This window comes from Phocoena sinus, chromosome 3 (genome assembly GCF_008692025.1).
Source record: "Phocoena sinus isolate mPhoSin1 chromosome 3, mPhoSin1.pri, whole genome shotgun sequence".
NCBI classification, from domain to species: domain Eukaryota; kingdom Metazoa; phylum Chordata; class Mammalia; order Artiodactyla; family Phocoenidae; genus Phocoena; species Phocoena sinus.
In genome coordinates, this window is record NC_045765.1 from 24,277,220 (window position 1) to 24,301,192 (window position 23,973).

Sequence of the window (23,973 nt, forward strand, 5' to 3'; positions counted from 1 at the left end):
CAACCCGACTCCTCTCGAGTGTCCCTCCTCCAGGAAGCCGCCCCCGCCCCCACACTCCCTGTTTGTACACATCCGGCCTTTTGCCTTCTTTTCTACTCAGGTGCCGTTGCCTACGTGGCATTGACTCTTCTCCGGCCTGCAGGAACTGACCTCACCTTTCTAAGAGGATTCTTTGCTTCTTGAGAGGGAGGCTCAAGTCCACCCGCCTGGACTTGGCATTCCAGCCTTGCCACAGCTTCTCCAGCCTGGCTGCTAACCCAGCCTCACTCTCAGCTCAGCTTCTCACTGAGAAGACATGCTGCCCACCCCCTGGGGACATGGGGACAGGGGATGGGGGAGGGGGGTCACTGATAAGGCACGTGTCTTTTCTCTGGCCTCAAGTGCTGTCAAGTTCCCTCCTGCCAACAGGCCATGAACTAAGTCACCGGCCCACTGTCCTTTTTGTAAATTGAAAAGGATATGACTTGCAATTTAATAAGTGACATTTGATTAGTTGAAGGTCAACATTTCTAAAACATCAAGTCCATGTGGAAAATGTGAATCAAAGAGGCCTCTTGGCAGAAAGACTGGACACCAAAAGAGCCAGCGGCTGCTGGCCTGGTCCCCGCTGGGCTGCACCCAGGCCCGTCTCTGCAGCGCAGATTTGCAGGCTGCCCACGGCACAAACAGAACCCAGCTCCCCACTCAAACTCGTCCCCACTGTGCTGAGGGTCAAGGGCACACTCTTCACGGTGCCCCCGATGCATTCTCCAGCCAGTTCGCCAAGTGCTGACAGTTCACTCCTGCCTCTGCCTTTGGATGGGCCTGGACCCCTTGCCCTGGCACCTGCCCAGCTCTGCTCATCACAAGGCCTCGAGGTGGCACTAGGGGAGGTCCTCTCAGAACTCCGCACCAAGGTAGATCAGAATATCCCCAAAGATCCCTGGACATTCTTGCTCAGATAACTCTTGATGGTTTAACTCTCTTCCCTGTTGGAATGGAGGCTCCTTGAGAGTGGGTACCATGTCCGTGGGGTTCAGCTCCACACACCAGCATCAGCACAGCGCGTGGCACACAGTAGGTGCTCAACGGATAAGTTACATGAATGAATGAGCAAATGAGCAAGGAGGGCGCTGGATGGACTGAGACCATCTCAGCAGACACGCTTTAGGGAGAACTTCTGGCGCAGCCAAGACACCAGTGGAGAAGTGAGGGGGAACAGAAGAGGCCGTGTTGCCTGGATCAAGCCCAGGAGTGGGAGGCAGGTGGGTGTGCTTCCTCTCTCACCCCCGCGGCCCTCCTGGAAGGCAGCGTGACCATCCCTACCCAGAGGTGTTCCCTGGTGTTCTGAGAAAGGCCACGCTGGGGAGGTGGTGGTGGGGTGCGGTGACCTCTAACACCCCACCCCACTGCTGCCCCCACCCGAGGCAGCCACCTCCACACCTGCCACACCCCTGTGGGAGTTCCAAAGTCCAGCCTGCCCCCTCAGTCATTTCACCTCTAAAATGGGGGCAGAGCAACCCTGATCCCAGCATCCTAAGACTCCTACCTCAAAGGAGGTGAGAAGACACTGCTGTAAATTACTCACAGGTATCTTTTTTGTTTCTTAAATTGCTTTTGTAACAAATCCCATGTGGCACAATAGCAACAAATCAATACTCCCCAAATCCTGAGAATGTTACACTGACCGACCACGGCATTTTCACAACCATCCTCTGAGGTGGGTACTACTTACTCTCCCCATCTCACAGCTGAGGAAGGGAAGCCCACGGAAGTAGATGATTTGGCTGACTGAGCAAACAGCAGGGCCAGAGCACGAAACTGGAGTCCCTACTTGGGTTCCCCCCTCTCCTGATCATTACAACTCCCCAGAGAGGTTGCTTAAAAATACAGAGGCCGGGGTTTCCCTGGTGGCACAGTGGTTAAGAATCTGCCTGCCAGTGCAGGGGACAGGGGTTCGAGTCCTGGCCCGGGAAGATCCCACATGCCGCGGAGCAACTAAGCCCATGCACCACAACTACTGAAGAGCCCGCAAGCCGCAACTACTGAGCCCGCGAGCCACAACTACTGAGCCCGCATGCCACAACTACCAAAGCCTACGTGCCTAGAGCCCGTGCTCCGCAACAACAGAAGCCACGCAAAGAGAAGCCCGCGCACCGCACCAAAGAGTACCCCCGCTCGTCGCAGCTAGAGAAAGCTGCGCACAGCAACAAAGAACCAAAGCAGCCAAAAATATATAAATTAAATAAATAAACTTATTTTTAAAAAAAATACAGAGGCCGGGGCCCTGATTCCCCATATCACGATCTCTCGGTGGGGCCGTGGGAATCATCTGAACGAGCAAATTGCCCCCAGCCAGCTGGGCAGACTGTGACTCCCTGGGCCTCAATTTTCCCATCTGTGAAAGGGGTGACTCCTCCCCCAAAGAGCCGCTGTGGGTGACCAAGGGAGGGAAATGCTGGGTACGTGCGCTAAAAACCGCCAAGAGGTATCAAGCGGAAGGTCCCACTGAGGAAGACGCTCTACTTTGGGTAGCCTGACCAGCCCTTCCACTTCCGGAGCCCTTGGGGCTAGAAAGGGACTCTAAAGGCCAGCATGCACTGCCGTGGCGGCTGTAGCTGTGACTCTTCTAGCTGCTTCCACCTGGGTTGTAGCAGACTCAGGAGTGGCTCACACGTCATGGAGGCTGCTGGGCCCAGGGCACATTCCTACCCATTGTGTCTTCTGTGCAATACCTTTCAGGCAACAATAGCACACGGCCAACCAGTTCAGCCTGTGGGAGGGTGGACATCACGTCCGCATCCCACGTCTCCACACTAGGGAGTGACACCAGCTGACAAACAGGTGGTTCTCCCCAGGGGTCCGCACCCTTGGTCAAGTCCACGTGCCCGCTCTCCTCCGGGCTGTTACCAGCAGCGCGCTCAGGGAGCTGTCACACCACCACCCTGCGGCAGGGTCAGAGGCCCAAGTGGTGGCCTGTATCAAGGTTCAAGCACAGAAATACCTGTGCCAACTGGATAATCATCACAGCCACACGTACTGGTCACTTACCACGGTGGGTGTCGTGCTGAGCCATTTAGCCGTTATCTCTTTGAAGTTCTACTGTCCCCCAGGAGGAGGGTACCGCCACCATCCCCGCTGATGATGTGGGTAAAGTGCTAGCAAATCAACTCTGCAAGTAGTAGGGCTGCGGTTCAACTCCAGGGAGACTGCTCACTCACTGTTCAACACGTTTTTCAGTGTGCCCGTCACTGTCCTGGGCCCCGGGGACCCAACGGTGACGAAGGCAGAGCAAGGCACTGATAGCCTGGTGGGAGGCTCAGAGGTCAAGCTCTCAACCCTGGTCTCCACTGTCTCCCAAAGGCCACTGGCTCTTTCCAAAGGGAGACCTCCCTGACCGGCTCCCTGGTGTCCACTGTTGGCATGAGGCCTGTAGGAGGTGGACTGGGTTAGATGACACTGGTCTGCAGGAAGCAGGTCCTGCCAGCTAACCCACTGACACATGGCACCTGGGCAGGCTGCGCCAGTGTTCTGAAAGATTCAAAGCCATTTCTTTTTTTTTTTTTCTTTTTTTTGTTTGCGGTACGTGGGCCTCTCACTGCTGTGGCTTCTCCCGTTGTGGAGCACAGGCTCCGGACACGCAGGCTCAGTGGCCATGGCTCACGGGCCCAGCCACTCCATGGCATATGGGATCTTCCTGGACCGGGGCACAAACCCGTGTCCCCTGCATTGGCAGGCGGACTCTCAACCACTGCGCCACCAGGGAAGCCCTCAAAGCCATTTCTGAGTCACTGTTCCTTCCTTGTGGGGTGGTCTTAAGAGAATCTTTAATCATTAGGCTCAAAGTGGAGGCATGAGCGATGCAATGCAATGCTGCCCCCTCCCCTCGACGATAATACACCTGATTCTGATTCTCTGCCAGTCTCCTTTTGGCCAGTGAAGCCTGGGAGCCCCATTCTTCTAGAGGCACTGGAAATCCAGATTTTTATGTGAAATCTCCTAATTTGAAATGCTGGCGTTTAACTTTCAACTTTTTTTAAAATGTGAGGACCAAATAATCACATCTGTGATTGGGCAGAATTTGACCCCCAATGCTGCCAGTTTAAAATCTCTGTTTTAGATCAAGTATGACAGGAAGTTTCATAAATGGGGGAAGGAAGTCGAGGCGTCACCGTCACTGAATTAGGACCTACGATGAGCCAGTAGCTGTGGGAGGTGCTCTCAACTCCGAGCAGTTATCCTGTGAGGTCAGGGTTTATGTCCCCAGAAGGGAGGCTCAGAGAGGTGAAGTGAGCTGCCCAAGGACACACAGTGAAGGGGGCAGAAGCACCAGGATCGGGACCCAGATGTGCCAGGCTTCAAAGCCCAGCTATCCCAGGTCTGCCCGGGACCTCACAACAATGGCTCTAGAACAAGCTAAGTCCCGGGCAGCTGACTCTTCATGTTCCAGTGAGTGTGAGGCAGGCAGAGGTCCAAGTTGGGTGACACGTCTGTGTGGCCCCACTGTGAGGGGCCTGACCCAGGGAGGGACGGGTGGGGACGGGGCAGGGAGGAGGCGGGTGAGTGAACCCTCTCATTCCTCCTTTGACTCAGGGTTAACTCAGCTCTGACAAACCACCTGGCTTGGAGAGTGCCCCAGTTTCGAAGCTCGGTCAACCAAAGCCAGGTCGGGGAAAACTGGGCAGGACAGAGAGTGGAACCGGCCCTGCCACCTGGCCTGCAGGGTGAATCTGGGCGGGGCTCCCAGCTCCAAAGGGCAGGGGCTGGCTCCACCCATCTCCATGCCCTCCCAGCTCCAGTGTTTACAGAGTCTAATCAGCCCGGAACCTGAACACAGACCAGCCTTCTCATCTGTAAAATGGGGTAAGTAAAAGCCCTCACTTCCTGGGTTTGTTGTGACAACTGAATAAAATGATAGATTCGCAGTGCGCAGGAGAGGCTCAGTAAGTGTTTACTTCTATCCCCACCCTCTCCAACTGTCCAGCATCTGTGGCTTCTCACTTCCCTGCTTCCAGAAACATCTGACTGCAGAGAATGGGTCAGGGCTAGTTCTCTGTACCCAGAACAGAGGGCTCAAAACCCACAGCCACGTCATCAGGAACAATCTGAGGACCTAACATTCACCAGGATGCAAACACTTCCGCGGGAAACTAGAAAAAGTATGAGATCCAAGTGCAGAAAAGCTGCACTCCTGTGGCCCCTCTGAACTTCAGCGCTCTCATCTGCAAACAATCATCCCCAGACCACACTCATCTTCCAAGAGCTTTCTAAACTCTTAAGCCCCATGTGACGCTTTTATGATAATCATTATTAAGTTAATTAAGATTTGTGGTACCCAATCCCAGAGCTACACTTAAGTCATAGTGGGGAACCCCTCTTCAGGGTTTCCCAGCTTACCTGATCCTAAGAATCACCGAGGACACTTTGAAAGATGCAGACTCCCAGGCCCATCTGGACCGGACTTGAGGGTGGGGGGCAGGACAGGACCCAGGTGATTAGGGAAACCTGCCAGTTCTAGAGAGAACAGGATTACTCAACTGAAACTGAAAACTGGGCACCTTGAATCTCCACAGTCAGGTGGAGTATCTGACTATGGAGAATCTCCACAGTCAGAAAAGTATCATTTTCTGGGGGTTGGACAGTCTTGACGTCAGGGGCTGGCTGTTACTTTGATGGCTGTGTGACTCTGGGCCAAGCCCTCAACCTCTCTGAGCCTGTTTTCTCAAAATGGGAACAATTAGGCCTAGGCCCCCGGCTGGGGTGAGTGCGGAATATCAGGTGTCTGCTCCCTCCCAGCTTCCCCTCCTCAGATTCTGGGGGCTAAAGTGCCATTTCAAGCAAGCGGAGCTAGCAGGGGTGAGGGGAGCCTGGTAGCCTCCCATCAGGACAGGCAGCTGGCCACCCATTCCCACTTTGGGCAGGGCCTGAGTAATGCCAGATTTCCCAATTCCTCAGGACACATTCGGTAGGGAACATTTCCCATTCCTACTGTTAGAGAAATAAATCTTTTCTGATGCACTTATACTCTTAGAAGAAAACTAGAAACATTTCTCCAAACACAAAGAGATATGGCAACAAAGCATCCAATCCCAGCAGATCTGGACCACTCTGCCAGGTCTCCGGGGTCTCATCTTGTCTGAGTTCTGAGCTGTGGGAGGTGTGAGGTTGGTGGAGCATGGGCCCCACAGTCCACAGATTTAGATCTGATTTAGATCTGATTCTCTCCTTCCTTCATTTAATAAATATTTTCTGAGCACCTGCTGTGTGCAGACCCTGGGCTCAGTACCAGGGTCCAGTGATGAGCAGAGATTTGGTCCCTGCTCTCAAGAGCTTAGACTCCATCGAGACAGACAGATATCAGGTGACAAATGGCACACACAGATCACTGCAACTGTGCTAAGTGATCTGAAGGACATGTCCAGGTGCGATAAAAAGATACACACAGGGAAGGGATGTGGGGGGGTGACCCAAATTAGATAAAGTACGCTGTCTGGGAAGATCTTTTTGGAGGAAGGGCACCAGTTGGCCAAGCTAATCCAGCGAGCTACTTCTCCGCAAACTCGTTATCACCTGTCTCCTTTTCCTTCCTCCTCAGCACTCACCAATCTGGACACTAACCATCTGGGCAATTATTTGTTCACTGTCATCCTGCCCACCTTCCCCACTACCCTGGAAATGCTACGACAGTAAAGACAATGTCAGTCTTGTTGTCCCTGGAATCCTCCCCAGTTAACCTTTGAGTGAGCGCATGAATGGATGAATGAATGAACCCTGCTTCCCTGGGCCTTGATCTCTTCATCCCCACAAATGGGAGTAACAATACCTTTGGCCATGTTGCTGGGAGATCCGGGGCACACTGCCTGTATTCAATGAGTGGGGCTTGGCGCTGGCATAACTTGGAATGAGTGGGACATTGTGGGAAGGGATTTAGGAGCAGCAGAGGAAGCCGGACTCCTCTACCCTGTGAGCAAACCACTCGTGGAGTCCACCTGAGTCAGGACTGCAAAACAACTTCAGAAAGATGGGCCAGGACATACGGGGAGCCCTCCCCTTAACAGCAGGCAGGTAAGTAGTTCCCCAGGGAGAGCATCCACTGATGCAGTCCCCACACAAATCTTGTGTCACCCACTGGGCCAGTGAGTGGGTGACAAGTACCCAAGCATGCCCAGGGTCAGCTTCTGATTTCCTGGCTCCTTGAAGCAGGCCTGGGAGACAGGCGTTCCTGTGCCAGCACAGTCACGTGTACCAGGCAGGTGATGGGTGAGAGGGGCAGAGAGATGACAGAGCAGCATGAATACACATGACCCCTGCCCACGTGGTCTAACCTACGGCGGTAAGCTTTCCCCGACCAAAGATGGCAGCCAGGGACAGTGGAAAGGCCATGAGTCCTGCAGGGGAGCCGGGGGTCATGCCCTGCTATGGGCCTCAGTTTCCCATCGGTTAAGTGACACCATTAATTCCCCTCATAGGTCAAGGTGGAAACTATAAAGTTCTGAGTGCTACGAGGTGACAGGTGATTTCATCTACCTCTCTCTGCACCAAGTTTTGGATTTGCCTGTGCACAAATTGTGTGCTGACTGTCCCCTAAGCCAGCATTTCCCAAAATGTGGCACCTATGCCACCGGTGTGACCTGGGTGATTTCAGGCCATGTGGGGACCTGGTGGTTAAATGGCTTCAGACTTCACAGTGAGAAGGCCATTGCCTGTTCAGCTCTCATTTGAGTGTTCCGAGAACCTCAAAGAGAACGTCTCGAGGTGGTGCTATCCGGCTGTCATCCTCTCGTTTCTCTAGCACTTGCTAACATCCCTTTTTTAACAGACCCAGCTACTGTAGCACGCACCAGCTAGCTAGGACGGAACAGGCTTGCAATTATCTGTATCTATTTGTGGCAGGTGATACTGCTTTTCCATTTTCAAAGATGTTATAAAGTTACCTTTTATAAACAAACATGTTAAATTCAAAAACTGAGTAGTTTCCATAAAGGTTATTGAGTAAATAACACATGTTGTTTAAGAACACACCCCCAAATTAGGGAGATGGTACCAGAATGGTGGGAGATTGAATATACTGACTGCAGTTACCACCTCTGCCAGTGACACATGTATCAAGGCCCGTCCTTTCTTCTTCCCCCTGGGTCCACGGCCCAATCAGATCTCCTGACCCTCCCTGGAGTTGGGTGAGGCCAGTTCCCCGGGTCAAGGCAGAAGTGATAGCACCACATCCAGACCCTCCACGGCCTCCCTTTCTCTCCCCGCACTGCCGGGGCCTCAGAAAGAATCCAACATCCTCTTGGGGAAGAACCACAAGACGGAGGGCAGGGTTCCTTGCTAGGGGCATAGCATCCCCACCACCTTGGGAATGAACTTCCGTTGCATTAAATCACTGAGATTTTCAGGTTGTTTATAGGAATTAGCTGACTTAGGCTAATACAAAGGGGCCATCTCTAGTCTAGTTTCTATATACCAGCCTGACATCCTGGTGCTTTCCTCTGTAAAGAATGATAACTGAGCACCTAACAGATGCCAGGCATAATCTGAAGGGCTTTACAGAGATGAGCTCAATTAGTCCTCATGACAGCGCTGGGAACCAGGCACTATTGAGTAGTGGGCTTATTATCTTTCAGTGAGGCGACTGAGACCCAGAGGGCATCATGCCCAAAGTCACACATTTGGGAAGTGGTGAAGCCGAGACTCGAACCCAGGACTGTTGGAGATGCACAAAGCCGTTACTTTGCCACAGTGCGACGCAGCCTCTGCTGAGCACATCACCCAGGAACTGCTGTGCCCTGACTATGTGCCAGTCCCTGGGCTGGGTCCTGCAGGAGACGGCACAAGTGACACTGCCATGGCCTGGAGCCCGGCAAGCCAGGCGGGAAGGGAGCCGCATGGCACCGAGCCAGATGGAGACAGGAGAGCGCAGTCAGGGAGGGCTTCGGGAAAATCTCAGCGCATCACCACTCCCCAAGAACAGGGAGGGCTCACAGAGGTGGATAAGGCTTAAGGCTGGCCCAGGAGGGTGGGTGCGATCTCAGCCTGCAGAGACGAGTGGAGAGATGCGTCTCATCCGAGCCAACCGCCACCTCCTGAATCCACAGGAATTAGCTGGGGCCAGGCCTACCACCCTGTCTAGTAAGGGGACTAAAAGACCGTGGGATGAGTCTTTAACACGCTTCCCTGGATGGTGCGGGTCAGGGCTGCCAGTTCTCCGGTTCTCCCCCTCCCCCACTTTCCCTCCCTTGACAGCAGTGGATCGGTTGTCTGTTGCAGACTCCCTGACCCATCCCTAACCCCTTTCTGACCTCGGGGCCACCGGACTGGCCTTTTCGCGTTTCCGGCCCAACCCCAGAGTCAGGGCGGGGGGCGGGCACCTCGAGGAGTCGGTGCCAAGAGGAGAGAAAAGACCAGACCACCTTTGGCTCCCCTCCTCTACCCCCGCCGGATCGCAAGGCTCGCAGCCGCCGTGGCAATGAGGCCGCTCACCTGCGCGGGCCACACGTCACACGCAGCCTGTGGTGGATTTGGCCTTCCGTGGCATCACGCCTTACGGCTTTTGCCTAATCGGTGCTTGCAAAGATGATAAACCTATGCTACGCCAGGGAGATACAGGAGACTGGACTGGAACATTTTTGGGTCATGAGGGTGCTGTTTGGGATGTAACATTAAATAAGGACGCCACCACAGCAGCTATAGCAGCTGCAGATTTCACAGCCAAAGTGTGGAATGCTGTCTCAGGAGATGAATGGATGACGCTGGCTCATAAACACATTGTCAAGGCTGGATTTTACACAGGACAGTAATTACTTGTTAACCGGGGGACAGGATAAACTGTTATGCATATATGACTTGAACAAACCTGAGGCAGAACCTAAGGAAATCAGTGGTCACACCTCTGGTATTAAAAAGGCTCTATGGTGCAGCGAGGATAAACAGATCCTTTCAGCTGATGACAAAACCGTTCGCCTTTGGGATCATGCTGCTATGACAGAAGTGAAATCTCTCCATTTTAATGTCTGTTTGCAGTACGGAATACATTCCGGAGGGAGAGATCTCGGTAATAACTTATGGACGATCTACTGCTTTTCACAGTGCAGTTAAGTTTGGACCCAATTAAATCTTTTGAAGCTCCTGCAACCATCAATTCTGCGTCTCTTCATCCTGAGAAAGAATTTCTTGTTGCAGGGGGTGAAGATTTTAAACTTTGTAAGTGTGATTATAAGAGTGGAGAAGAATTAGAATCCTACAAAGGACACTTTGGTCCCATTCACTGTGTGAGGTTTAGTCCTGATGGACAACGCTATGCTAGTGGTTCTGAAGATGGAACACTGAGACTATGGCAGACTGTGGTAGGAAAATCATACGGCCTTTGGAAATGCGTGCTTCCTGAAGAAGACAGTGGTGAGCTGGCAAAGCCGAGGATCAGTTTTCCAGAGACGGCGGAAGAGGAGCTAGAAGAAATTGCTCCAGAGAATTCTGATGCCATCTATAGTGCAACTCCTGAAGTTAAGGCCTGAGCATCAGGCAGATGTACACAACTTATGGACTAAAACAAACAGAGAAAGGCATCAGCCTCCAGAGTTACTCTCTGCTTAAGGTAAACATGAGCAGTAAACAATGAGGAATATGAATTAGCTCCAGTGCTGGAACTAACCAACTTGTAGTACGATGGTCTGTTGTCTTTTTAATGAATATGTGCAAACCAACACCCAATTTCTCTTATTACAGTTGAATTTCTTGTAGTTATTATTATTATGTTATTATGAGAGGGAAAATATACTGTTATTATGAGAGGGAAAATATTATGTTATTATGAGAGGGAAAATATACTGACCTATTTTTCCGACTTTTCCCTTAAAGGAGAAAGCCTTTTTTTTTTTTTTTTTGCTTTAGTTATAAAGAAGAGGGGGAACACATGATAAAGTAACTGGTTTGATCTCTCATTGTACACTGCTTCCGAACATCTAATTGTTTTTAGTTGTCTAAATAAAATGCCTAAAAATAAAGCTTCCCTGGGCTGGATGAAGTACTCCTAGTTCTTTCCAGGCTACACTTATGGCTCCTACAGCCCTCTCTATTGGCTCTTCTTTCAGAGGGCATGGGGCGTAATGGAAAGATTGCGGCGTGGGGGGCCAGACCACTCCACACCCCGATACCTCCTACCCCCTCAGAAGTGATACGGGTGCCCAGTGCGGGGCGGCCTGCACCAGCGGAGCAGAAAGAGTCACTGCTAACGGTGAACACGTGAACCTGCACGAGGGATTCTAGACACTGGTGGTCCGCTTCCCTACAGGAGGGCCAGCTGACAGTGAAGATGGGCAGGAGAAGGACCGTTGATCAATAAGGAGTGATACGGTGGGGGCAGCCTGGCAAATGCTGCCTGATCCAGCTGAAGGGCAGTGCCACCAGTGACGTCATGTGGATGCCAGGTACCCCTGACAGGATGTGCTCAGAAGGGCACGCCACCCACGACCCAGTCTAATCGCGAGAAAACATCAGACAAACCCAGAGTGCGGGACGTTCTACAGGACATTTGGACAGTGCTCTTCAAGACTGCCAAGGTCATGAAGAACAAGAAAGACTGAGGGTGGGAGGAATTGGGAGACGGGGATTCACACATATCCACTATTGATACTATGTATAAAATAGACAACCGATGGGAACATACTGTATAGCACAGGGAACTCTACTTAATGAACTGTGGTGACCTAAATGGGAAGGAAATCCAAAAGGGAGAGGATATACATATATGTATGCCTGATTCATTTTGCTATACAGTAGGAGCTAACACAACGCTGTAAAGCAGCTATACTCCAATAAAAATTAACTTAAAAAATAAAATTTTAAAAAGAAAAAAAAAAAGACTGGGGACTTCCCTGGTGGCGCAGTGGTTAAGAATCTGCCTGCCAATGCAGGGGACACAGGTTCGATCGCTGGTCCGGGAAGATCCCACATGCCGCGGAGCAACTAAGCCCGTGCGCCACAACTACTGAGCCTGCGAGCCACAACTACTGGAGCCTGCGCTCCACAACAAGAGAAGCCACCGCAATGAGAAGCCCGCGCACCGCAAAGAAGAGTAGTCCCCGCTCGCTGCAACTAGAGAAAGCCCGCACGCAGCAACGAAGACCCAACGCAGACAAGAATTAAAAAATTAAAAAAAAAAAAAAGACCGAGGAACTGTCCCCAACGAGAGCCTGGGGAGACGTGACCACTGAATGCAATGTTGGATCTTGGATTGGATCCTGGAGCAATAAATGGACATTAGTGGAACAAAACTTTTTAAATTTTATATTATTTTGAGATTTTGCTTCTTTGGGGCACACTGGTCACCCCATCTGGCTGTGAGAGCTCTCTACAGTCGGTGGGCTGGCAGTGTGCTGATCTTTTCAAGTTTCTTTCCCCCGTTTTTTGTTGAGGTTTCAGTGAGTTCTGTTAGGTGTGCATCCTGCAGCTTAACTGGCTTAAAATGTACTCTCCTTTGGTGTGATCTCTCTGGGGGCCGACTGGGAGAAAGAAAAACCAACAGTGTAACTGTTCTGATACTGGAAATTGATGTGTCCTTTTGAAATAAAGAACCAGTCCCTCAAAAAAAAAAAAAAAAAAAAAGGACATTAGCGGAAAACAGGTGAAATCCAAAATAAAGTCTGGGGAACACCGGATTGGAGGTATCTGTACCATCTTTACAACTTTTCCGTAACTCTATTCCAAAATTAAAAAGTGTCTTTAATTTAAAAAAAGAGAGACGCCAAATACCAGAACTAAAACACAAGTTCCGTGAGGTTGGGGGGACAGGAACTGTCTGTCTGGCTCAGTGCTATATCTACCCAGCTTCGAGAACAGTGCCTGGCACACAGTAGGCCTTCAAGAAATATGCTCAACGGGGGCTTCCCTGGTGGCACAGTGGTTGGGAGTCCGCCTGCCGATGCAGGGGACGCGAGCTCGTGCCCCGGTCCGGGAATGATCCCACGTGCCGCGGAGCGGCTGGGCCCGTGAGCCATGGCTGCTGAGCCTGCGCGTCCGGAGCCTGTGCTCTGCAACGGGAGAGGCCACAACGGTGAGAGGCCCGCGTGCCGCAAAAAAAAAAAAAAAGAAATATGCTCAACGAACAAATGACTCCACCACCCCAGCCTGTTCCTGGCCTGTTGACTGGGGCTCCAGAGACCAGCCAGAGAAAGGACAGGATGGCCAGCCCCACCTGCTCCCCACAGGAAGGGCTGCACCCCTCACCCCACCTCCCCAGCAGGGGCTCAGCGGTAATCTCCTGCCCACAGATGCACAGTGTCACCTAGATACTGGAAATTGTCACCTAGGCCCAGCCCCCTTCTCAGGCAACCCAGAGCCCCCTTCCCTGCCAAGGTTTCCATGGCAATAAATTGTAAACACAACTAAGTAGACAGCAGCTGACATCGGGGGTTTCCATGGAGTGCCCCTCCAAAATCGAGGTGATTATGCTCCCCTCCGGGACACGCAAGTGTGGTTAAGAAAACCAGCTCTGACATCACAGAGTGTTCCACTTGCCTGTGGTCTGTGTGACCTTGGCCAAGTCCTTTCCCCTCTGTGTCCAGCATCCTCATCAGGTAAAGGGAATGACACCTGGTTCCTACGTGATGTGAGGATGAACTGAATCCAAGAAAGGCCTTCAGACTGGCCCTTGATAAATGGGCACTGTTGGGGGCACTGTGGTCACAGCACAGCCCTGGGAGGTCACCTGAGACAACCTGAGGGCTGAAGGTTTTAAGGGATCTGGAGAAGGGAGTGCCATTCAAACTGAGCTTTGGCCAGCCCCGGGACTGCTGAGGAGGAAAGACAGGTCCAGAGGCAGAGCTGGCAGTGCCACCCTAGCACCAACCAGAGAAGGGAAGCCATGGCTGCCAGGCCTGGAAGAATCGTGCCCCGAGGATGCCTCTGCCCAAACCTGGGGGTCCCTCGACTCCTCTGCCCCCGGCTCCGAGCCCAGACCCAACAGACCACCTCCCGAGAGTCCAGGGGCACCGCCCCAAGTCCTGTCCACCCGGCGAGTGTGTGCTCGTTCACTGATACGTGTGACACACAGGCTGCATGCCGCCAGCCACAGGCCATCATCAGCCGTCAGAAGGCTTTGGTTTGGCCCAGCATAACGTTCAACAGCAATAAAACTGGAAGCAGTTACTAATCATTTTCACACAATTTATCAGACTTTCATCATTTCCTAAAAAATTGGGTAATCTGTAGGGCAACAAGCCACAGACAGCTGCCCCTTCCCAATGGAGCGTCACTCTCTGATGGGCCCAGTTGGCACACCCAACTGTCCCCAACCCCGTGATACCTGCCCAGGGCCTGGGGACATCTGGGTATGTGACCATTTGACCGTTTTCTCTCCCACCAGAGATTAATGCCTTGGGGTCTGGGGTCACCGTGTGGGTGCCACTTAGAGAGGGGAGCCCAGCTCTGGGCTGAATCGCCCCAGGTGTTCTCACGGGAGTGCATCACTGGTCCTGCAAACCCAAGGGGCCCCAGCTTTACCATGTCCACCCCCCAGATGCCCCTGTGCTCAGGTCTACCAGAGCTCGGCGAGGAGCACTGGGACAATGCTGCCAAGGAAGGCCACGACGAGTGAAACGGCCCCACATTCCACACGAGCTCATCCCATCCTCAAAAAAATCCTGCAAGGAAAGTATGAGCACCCCACTTTGCAGATGAGGAAAATGGAAGCTTACAGGTCAAGGCAGCCCTCGGAGGAATTTGCAGTGTAGAAGGACGTTCTGAAAGGGTGGCCCACGACCTAGCACTTTCCCCTGAAGATTTGGAGACACTTGCTCCACACCATGAAGGTACCCTTGGACTCAGCAAAACATCGAAACAAGTCAAATATCATCAGATTTCTTCCAAAGTAGTCAAGGGACATTTTAGTTAAATTCTACATGTCAGTGGCTCCTGATGTGACAGCAAGAGAGAAAATGATAGTGGAGACCTGGTGGATGGTCATAAAAATCGACAATGTCAAGGTACCAGCGAGGCAGAAGAGCACCATGGTGAAGTACCCTGGCTCTCGAATCACAGACCCAAGGTCAAGTCCTGGTCCCGTACTTCCTCAGCTGCGTACCCTGGGCCAGTTCATTTCCCAGCTCTGAACCTTGGCTTCCTGTTTTAAAACTGAATTAATAAAGGAAACAATCAGCAGAGGGAAAAGGCAGCCTCTTCACTGGGAGAAAGTATTTGCGAACCATGTATCTGAAAAGTGGTTAATATCCAAAATACATAAGAAACTCCTCCAACTTCATAGCAAAACACACACACACACACACACACACACACAAAACACACAACAACAACCCCACAACCAAATAACCTGATTAAAACTGGGCAGAGAACTTGAATAGACAGTTCCCCAAAATAAGACAATCGAATGGCCAACAGGTATATGCAAAGATGCTCAACATCACTAATCATCAGGGAAACGCATATCAAAACCACAACAAGGGCTTCCCTGGTGGCGCAGTGGTTGAGAGTCCGCCGGCTGATGCAGGGGACATGGGTTCGTGCCCCGGTCCAGGAGGATCCCACATGCCGCGGAGCAGCTGGGCCCGTGAGCCATGGCCGCTGAGCCTGCGCATCCGGAGCCTGTGCTCTGCAACGGGAGGGGCCCCAACAGTGAGAGGCCCACGTACCGCAAAAAAAAAAACAAAAACAAACAAAAAAATCTGTCAAGAGGGTAGATCTCATTTTAAGTGTTCTTAGCACAATTTTTAAAAATTGAATTAATAGTATGACTATAAAGTGATAGCATTACAGTTTCTTGGAGGGATGAAACTTCTGTATCCAGACTGCGGGGGTGGTTACATGATGTAAAGTCTTGACTTCCACAGAAGAATACACCAAAAAAGGCAACTTTTATTGTATGTTAATTAAAAAGATAAAATAAATAAATAAATAGTAATCTAAAAAAAAAAGAAGATAAAATATAGAAAAATAAATGACTAATAATTGTATCTATCTCGTGGAGCCAGCGTGACTTTCAAGTCCAATGACATGCCCAGCACAGAGTGCAACACATCACCAGCTGAGAAACCATCAGGCATTACTAGTAAGATTCGCCTTGCCTCCTTTCCTCCTCCAGAGCAATTCGAGCCCCAGATGGCAACTCAAGAGAGAAAAGCATCACCAGCACTCAATATTCAGGGACCTGTGACTAAACTTTGGTAACAGCCGGGTCTCTCATCTCAAATAGGGTTTCCACCTTTTGGATAAACAGAACATTCAGTCCCTTTCAAACGGATCTTGCTTCCTGTCCAGCTGTGCTGCCCAGCAGATTCCAGAAGGAAGCATTCAAGGGGAGGATTTTACTGTCAGGTGTGTGTGCTGGTCCCCCAGGGACCCCTAGATGCACCAGCTATGTGACCCAGCATCTCTGGGGGTCAATTTCCCTGGATGTAAAATAGGAATAATGCCCACTCAGAGGATGAGAAGATTTGTAAAGCAACTTACGTATCCCCGAGTTCTTGGTAGTACAGGGAACCCTGAGTTCCTCCTGCCTCTCCCAAGGGTCAAGACTTTTAAAAACCAATACATGCTAGTGTTGGCAGGTTTTTTTCCCATTCGGTACTTTTCCTGCATAGACACCAATGTAATTAAGTTAACAAACCTAAATGTTAAAGTTGACAACAGACAATTAGGCTAATTACCACTTTCTTAAAGGAACAATTACAGCTGTTTCCCAAATAATATTCTGAGAAATGGTACTGGCCGCCCCATGAAGAACAAGGGTGGCTTAGATAGTAAGTTTGGCAAAAGCCGGGCTAAGTGACTCAGGTTCCTTTTGTGCAGGACTTCTCAGAGCCTTTAGAAAGTTAGGCACTTGCTGTGGATCTCCAAATGGGGGACCCATTATGGAGCGGCACAGTCTGGGAGATGCTGAGTTAGTCAATCTTACTGTACATTCAAATCACCAGGGGATCTTGCATTTCCAACAAGTTCCTAGGTGATGCTGAAGCTGCTGGTGTGGGAACCACACTTTGAAAAGCAAGGATATCCACGGAAAGGTAACGCCACCACCACTGCCCTGCCTTAGTGACAGCTTTACTAGTGAAGAACAGTCCCAGAGGGAATGTGCTTGCGGGGGGGGACAGATGGGACCAGACTCTACTCCCCAACCTCCCCTCCAAAGACCCACTCTGGCATCTGGCTGCCCCTGTGCTCTTGGCCTGATTAATATGGGTTCTCTGCATCTAGAGTAGTCTTCTCAATCTTAGCTGTACACTTGGAATCACGTGAGGACCTTTATAAAATACTGATGCCCGAGTCCCCCACCCTCAGATCCTGATTACTGGGTCTGGAGCACCACCTGAGTTTGGGGATTTTTAAAACTCCTCCAGTGATTCTAACATACAGCAGAGCTGATGTTCACTGATACAGAGGTGGTGGGTAAGCCTCACCCCAAATGCCCTCCTCACACCCTGCCTGCCTCTCCAGTGCCCGATGAAAACTGCCCAGGAGCAACTCCAAAATAAAAAATGAAAGGATTACCAGATGGGAAACAGAACTTAACGAGGCCACAGCTGGCTAAAGTCCAGCTTTAGATAGTATGGTATCAGGAATGAGTCCAAACCGCCTCAGGAGGAGAGATTTTTCCATCCCCTTCCACATCCAGATGAGAAGCTAAACATATGCTCTACACTCTAAAGCCCCCGTGGCCGGAGTGGGAAAACCTGGACCCTCCAGAATGAGATGCTCTAAATTGCTGTGAGACCATAGTGAGGGTTCTTTAAAGACAATTTCAGAATCAGGTGTCAGACCACATGAGTCTAGTTAAAAAATAAATAAAAAAAAATATAAAGGCTGATGACTTTAAGCTTCTTAATGAGCACTACTGGGAAAGGATTAGAGATGAGAAAGCCAAGGAATCCAATTAGAGGGGGTTTCAGTTCTCTCTGAACTCGGTGAACGGAAGGGCAAAGCTTTAGAGATGAGCCTATAGGATACAAGTGGGGCTCTGGAGCACAAGAACAGCATTCCAACCCCAGTGCCTTCTGCTGACCCATCACGTCCCTTAACTCTGCTGCACTTCCACTGGCTCATCTGTAGAGTGGGATAACAACAGTGTCTGCCTTGCAGGGTTGGTGTGGGATTAAATGAGCACAGGTAAGACCCTTACCACAGTGTCAGGCACTAGTAAGTGCTCAATAAATGTGAAATGCTGGCTTGATTTTCAGATCTTTCCTCCAGTCTGTTCTTTATTTCCCTTTGGCCCTGATTTTTAAGTCTATTTATATTTTTTTTTTTTTTTTTTTTTTTTTTTTTTTTTTTTTTTTTTTTTTTTCCGGTACGAGGGCCTCTCACTGTTGTGGCCTCTCCCGTTGCGGAGCACAGGCTCCGGACGCGCAGGCTCAGCGGCCATGGCTCACGGGCCCAGCCGCTCCGCGGCATGTGGGATCTTCCCGGACCGGGGCACGAACCTGCGTCCCCTGCATCGGCAGGCGGACTCCTAATCACTGCGCCACCAGGGAAGCCCTATTTATATTTTTTTAAAACTTGTTGTAAAGTACGTGTTTCCGTCAACTTCCCCAAGATCTTTCTGGAATGAGGTAAGGTAGAAATACAGGCACTCACATAAGCCACTGTACTATCTGCTGAGTTCTGATTATGTGCTCAGAGCCCGCACTGGTGGTCGGGGATGACCCTGGCACAGGGAGTGAGGGGAGCTCTGCAGGGACCCCCGCACTGGGCAAGGCCGCATGGGGAGCTAAGGAAATCATACTTGATCAGAGCAATGGGCCCCACTTGACGGTTGAAACCAGAATGTGAAAAAAATCAGGTCAACTTTGGAAAGCTCCCCTGGGGTTCTAAGATCTGGGGTCTCTTGGAGATGAGAGACCACTTGGAAGGCCAGACTGAGAGGCGACGGAGGCTGAACCAAGGCGCCGCAGCAGGGCCGGCATCACAGGCGTGCGAACTGCGCGGTCGCACGGGTCCTGTGCTCAGAGCGCTGCGTCTAGGCTTAGTCTAACGCTCTGCTGTCACCGTCCTGACATCCGTAATACTTTTCCAACAAGGGGTTCTGCGTTTTCATTTTGCACTGGGCCCCGCAAATTATGCAGCCGGCTGTACCCTGCAGGGACACCTCACTTGCCCCTACATCTACCCTACAAGGTGAGGCAATGAAGATTGCCATCTTCTCCTTAAAATGAAGAAACTGAGGCTCGGAGAAGGTAAGTCAACTGTCCCAGGGTCCAGATGGTCAGTGACAGGACAGCAGCACACCCCCGGTCTTGGGGTTTCAACTCAGAGGCTGCGTCGCGGGGAGCCGGCCATCTCTGCGTGCCTGAAAGCCGCGCGCTCAGGCTCTCCTGGGCCTGGGCTGCAGGAAATGCCCCTACCTTCTCCCCACCCCCACCCCCGGCCTGAGCCAGAGACAGCAGGTGCTCTGGCCCTTGCCAGCCGGAACTGGGTCCGGGTAGGGCCAACGCCCACGGAACCAAGGCCGGTTCCACCACTGCAAGGTCCAGCGATTAATGAAACAATGCACCAGGAGCAAAACAAACACAAGTCATCTTTGAAGGCCTCGGGGTCCCTCCTCTGTATTCAGCCTATTCCCCACCCCCAACTACAATTGAGAGAAGAGCCCATTCAAGGAAGGAAGGGGAGAAATTAACCACCCATAGCTGAAAAGGTTCCCAGCAAAAGAACTGCCACGTCAAATCACAGCATGCCCTTGCCTTCCTTGACAGACTCTGAGAGACATATCCTGGGGGCGAGTGTGGTCCTGGCAGGATTCTAGGCCCTGGAGTTACAACAGTGAATGAAACAGATAAAGATCTTTGCCCTAGGGAGCTCATGTTTTCATGGGAGGAAAAAAGAGAATAAGCATAAAATAATTAAGTGAATTATACAGTGTTAGGAAATATAGGTGCTTCGATGAAATAACACAATGAAAAGAGTGGCCAATATTTATTGGGTGCATACTCTGTATCTAAATGCTTTACACACACTGGCTCAGTTAATCTTCTCGACAACGGGTACTGTTCTCATCCCCATTTCACAGACAGGAAAGCACACAGGAGGTAAGGTGCACGAGGTCCCCACAGGCACTAGGAAAACAAGGAGTTCTGGTAAGAAAGAGCAAGAGGTTCCTTTTCCCCCTTCCTGATTGTGCTCTGTATTAAGGAGAGCAAAACGATCAGGAAGCCTGGTCTTCTCCCTGGCTTCGAACTGGGAGAGGGGGGGTTCAACCAGAGCATGCCCCTCTCCACGTCCGCATGGTTTTTTAAGAGATCTGACAAGGCTGTGGGACCCGCCAAGACCTCCCTCTTCTCCCACAGCTAAGGCTTTGCAGCTAACAGTCCCCAGATCGAATCCCAGCTCCACCAGCTCACCACTGCCTGGCCCTGAGCAAACGAGTCCCATGTCACCCAGCTCTGCAGTGGGGCACGTGGCGGAGGGCTGAGCACGGAGCAGACACTCAGTGAATGTTTGATCAATGAACACTGAAGTGCGCGTACAGAGGACCCTTCCTTAGAACCTGAGACCTGGAATGAACACATCTTAAGAAGGCTCGTCCTCCAAGGTGTGAACGGGAAGTGTTGAATCCATTCTCACTGTTCTGTGGTGGCACAAGCCTTCAAGGAAATTGATTAAAACACCTCATTAAGCTGGGGCCCCAGTGGTACCTGGACACTCCAAACCTCCGACTCAAGGGGCACCAGGTCAGGAGCTGTGCGTGACCTGGGACCCTGGCCCACCCTTCAATCTAGGTCCCATGAGGTCCAGGGCAAGACCCTCAGCCCTCAACTTCCTCCTCCTACAATGGGAGATTAGGAGCAGAGTGAATGAATTCTATGCCCGAAAGCAGTGACTTCCCCGATAAGGTCAAAATCACTGGAACCTACTGACTCACAAAGGGATGCGGGGCGAGGGCAGGAATTATCAGCCTGGGTAAGGGGAGGCTTTATGGAACCAGGAATCAATGTGCCAGCTACAGCTCTCTCATGTCCTGAATGTTAACCGTCGGTACGAGGACTGCCCCTGAATTCCATCACAGGGGTTTTCCTTGTATGAAAACGCCCTGGGTCTGCAAACATTTGTCTGAGACCCTGGTGCCAGCCCCAGGGCTGCATGGAAGCGGCAGGCTGTTTGTGGGATGGCAATGGTGCCCAGGGCAGGCTGAGTACCACGTCAGCCAGTGCAAGAGTTCCACGGCCAATGTTCTCTCCATGCTTAAACTCCAACATGTCCACATGCCATGGGGGTCACTGCCAGGCTTTTCTTCCCAGGAAGGCTGTCGCTTTACCCTGACTTCATTCACACCTGTAGGGAGGGAAGGAGCTGGCAGGGACCGGAATCCCTATTTTGTGGATGAGGAAGTGGCCTCATGGAGAGGCTGCTTGTCCACTAACCTCGCACTTCTCAGCTCTGTACCTCTCCAGGCTCTGAATTAAGCTCTTCTCATGCATTCAGCCCTTGCAGGTGGGACTTTATTTTTAGCCCCAATTTGCAGGTGGTGACACAGAGATACTGAGAAGGCTCAGACACTTGCCCGAGTCATCAAGCTGTGCAGCAAAGGGGAGGTCTGAACCCAAAGCCTTCACCCCTAACTTCTAGAATATACCAAGCTGTTCAGTGGAGGGGGCAGAGCCAGGATTCTGATCCAGCTCCTCCCCACTAAAGCCCAGCTATTTTTCTGTCTATACACCACAGTGTGGCTGCCTCAGGCCAGGGCATCCCCTGGGGCTCCATACCTCAAGGGAAAGTGTGGATGTAGACCCCCTCCCCCAATTCCAGAAGGCCTAGCCCAGCGCAACGTGGACCATGAGGCGGCTGGACCCCACAAAGGGCCCATTGTGGTGACTGTAGAAAGCCAAGGGCAGATCAGGCTAGGCTCTCTGCAAAGTCCTGCCCACAGCTCCCTTACCTCCTCCCCTCCCCCATGGAGCCCCCATACCCAGAACACAGGACCAGGACTGGCTGAGGTACAGGCCTCCGGTTCCGCCCAGTAAGGGAGAGTCTGAGCCTATGGAAACCTGAAACCCTCCAGCAGCTGTCTGGCGGGATGGGTCTGCACACCCCTGCGGATCACTGGGGGCTCATCCGAGGTGCCCTGAACGCACCTGTCAGCTGGGGTGGGGTTCACGAAAGGAGGCTCCGTAGAGAAGACGAAGGGGATGGCTTGTTTGCTCCTATCTAGGGGAGGGAGGAAACCTGTTTCCCAGCATGGGGGTAAGGGGATGCGAGTTTGCGAGGTGTCGAGGCAGCCTGGGGAGGGGGCTCCGCGGAGGGAAGGGGCGGAGCGGCCCGAGAGGTGGGCGGCCTCGCTTCCCGCTGCACGAGGAGGCTCTCCGAGGCTCCAGCTGGCTTTGTGTGCGGCAGGGGGGCCATCCCGGCGTCCCCGAGGGCCTGCCGAGGCGTGCACAGGGCGAAGGGCCGCTTTTGCGCTCCAGGCGGGAGGGGTCCGCGGCGTGCCCAAGCATCCTCCGCGCCCGCGGAGGGGGCTCCCCGGTGGCCGGGGTAGCCATACTCACCTCCTGAAGTCAAAGGGCATCGTGCCGCCGCCGCCGCCGCTGCCGCCGGGGGTGGGAGCCCTGCAGGCCAGGTGGGCCGCGGCGCCGCGTGGGTCCCAGCCCGCTGCCAACGCCTCCGCCGGCCGCCCCGCCCCCGCCGGCCGCCCCCAGCCCTCTACACTCGCCGCTGCCTCCGGCCGCCGGGAAGTGACGCTCCGCGCAGCCCATTGGGCGCCGCCACCGCCCCCGGCCGCCCCTTCCGCCGCCCTGTTAAAGGGGCCCGGGGGCCTGAGGGCCTGGGGGCCTAAGGGGCTGGGGGCTGGGGGCTGGGAGGGGGAGGGGCTGTCCTTGGTGGGCGCGCGATGAGGGTCGAGGCTTGGAGAGGAAGGGAGCACCCAAAGACTCCCGCGTTCATTCTTTCCCAGCCCCCGCACTGTGTTTTCCATCACTTTCTCTCTGTGTGACCTTGAGCAAATCCCTCTGCCTCTACGAGCCTCCTCCGTTGTTTTGCGTTTGTAAAACAGTTTCCTTGGGTTGTGAAAATTAAATGGAATGGTCCAGATGTGGGCTACACACAGCGTCTAACTCTGAGTAAAGGGCCTGATACTCTGAAAGAAAGGAGGAAAGCAGGCAGGCCTAGATTTGTAAAGGGGACCCACCACGTCCCTGCTGTGCCTCTCTGGGGAAGATGCTTGGCTCCTCTGAGCCCACACCCGTTTCCACGGCTGCACAAAGAGGATGATGACACTTACTGGAGGAGCTTTTTCCTGGGGATCAAATGAGAAAGTTGGGAGACTGCTTAGTGTGGTGCCTGGCACCTAGTAAGGGCTCGTCACCTGAAGCTATTGTGGTTGGCCTGGTAGCTCTACCTCTCTGCGTGCATCTTCCATGTGTGGTTCATTCTGATGGTATTCACCGGGCCGGCGCCGAGCCCGGTCTATTCAGGACAGCAGACTAAGACCTGCCTCGTGACTTGGCCCACTGGGGACCTCTCCTGAGCCTTAGTTTCCTTCTGCGAAATTCACAGGTCATCAGCATCTCCTTCCGGGATTGCTGGGTTAGAGGAGTTGGTAGTTGTAACGCAACACCCAGGTAGAGGATACTCATTCTGAACGTTCCCTCTATGGTTGGCCCCACCTCCAAGGTTGCGGTAACAAAGAGCTTGAAAAACCCCAGGAGAGGAAGGTGGGGGCTCGTGTTCAAAAAGCGGGGCCAGCAGGAAGTTTCCTCATCTATAAATAGGGAGAAATGGTGGTACCGATTCCTCTGGGAGAATTCAGAATGCACGGTGCCAGTTCCGGTCCGGTGTAGAGCGTGGGCAGTGAACCAAACTCTTCCCCTGGACCACACACCCAGTTGGCTCTCCTTCCCTTTGCCCTCCAGCATTCCCTTTTCATTCATTCACTCAACAAGGGGCCTGGCACTCTTGGGAGAGAGAGGGAAATCTCAGCCAGAACTCAAAACCTGGGGGCAGCAAGAAGGTTGAAGGGGCCTGGGGTAGCCACTGAGCCCAAAGGACTGTTTGTTGGCC

At 52.3% G+C, this 23,973-nt stretch overlaps 1 protein-coding gene and 1 pseudogene across 1 annotated transcript in view; one reads left to right on the forward strand and one right to left on the reverse strand.

The window, feature by feature from the left end:
- ERGIC1 (endoplasmic reticulum-golgi intermediate compartment 1) overlaps positions 1 to 22,630 on the reverse strand; it is a 107,009-nt gene extending 84,379 nt beyond the window's left edge. Inside the window, exon 1 of the mRNA XM_032625184.1 lies at positions 22,464 to 22,630. Within this exon, the coding sequence (XP_032481075.1) occupies positions 22,464 to 22,483 (20 nt within the window). The 5' untranslated portion in view covers positions 22,484 to 22,630. The remainder of the gene's footprint in view (positions 1 to 22,463) is intronic.
- LOC116750503 lies at positions 9,278 to 15,220 on the forward strand (annotated as a pseudogene).
- Positions 22,631 to 23,973: the final 1,343 nt, after the last annotated feature.